The 442-nt window shown below is 69.2% G+C and overlaps 1 protein-coding gene across 1 annotated transcript in view; it reads right to left on the reverse strand.

Annotated features, from left to right (window-relative positions):
• Window positions 1–424, reverse strand: part of LOC104994144 (zinc finger protein 575-like) — a 3,699-nt gene extending 3,275 nt beyond the window's left edge. The window contains exon 1 of the mRNA XM_010847620.1: window positions 5–424. Within this exon, the coding sequence (XP_010845922.1) occupies window positions 5–397 (393 nt within the window). The 5' untranslated portion in view covers window positions 398–424. The remainder of the gene's footprint in view (window positions 1–4) is intronic.
• Window positions 425–442: the final 18 nt, after the last annotated feature.

Here is a 442-nt window from a genome sequence, read left to right on the forward strand (position 1 = left end):
GGCAGAGCGGGCAGCCGTGGGGCCGCCCGCCGCCTGCCCGGTGAATGGAGTGGTGGCGCGCCAGATGGCTGGCCCGCTTGAATGCCTTCCCGCAGGTGTCGCACTCGAAGGGCTTCACCTCCGAGTGGGTGATGCTGTGTCGCTGCAGGTAGGACATGTACTCGAAGACCCGGGAGCACACGGGGCAGCTGTAGCATTTTTTCTGGGCCGACGCCCCATCGGGCCCGGACTCCCTCTGCGACTCCTCGTCCACCAGCACGGTGTACGGGACGCCCTGGGTGTCTATGAGCAGGTAGTGGTTGGGCCTGGAAGAAGAGGGCGAGGTCTGGGGACATCCTGTGGAGCAGGAAGGTCCGGGCTCTGGGGACCCGCCTGTCCGAGGGGGAGGGGCCTGCATGGCCTCAGCGGAGGGAAACGCCGGGGGCCGGGGGCCGGGGGCCGG

Source organism: Bison bison, unplaced genomic scaffold, assembly GCF_000754665.1.
Source record: "Bison bison bison isolate TAMUID 2011002044 unplaced genomic scaffold, Bison_UMD1.0 scf7180017849663, whole genome shotgun sequence".
In the NCBI taxonomy this organism is placed as follows: Eukaryota; Metazoa; Chordata; class Mammalia; order Artiodactyla; family Bovidae; genus Bison; species Bison bison.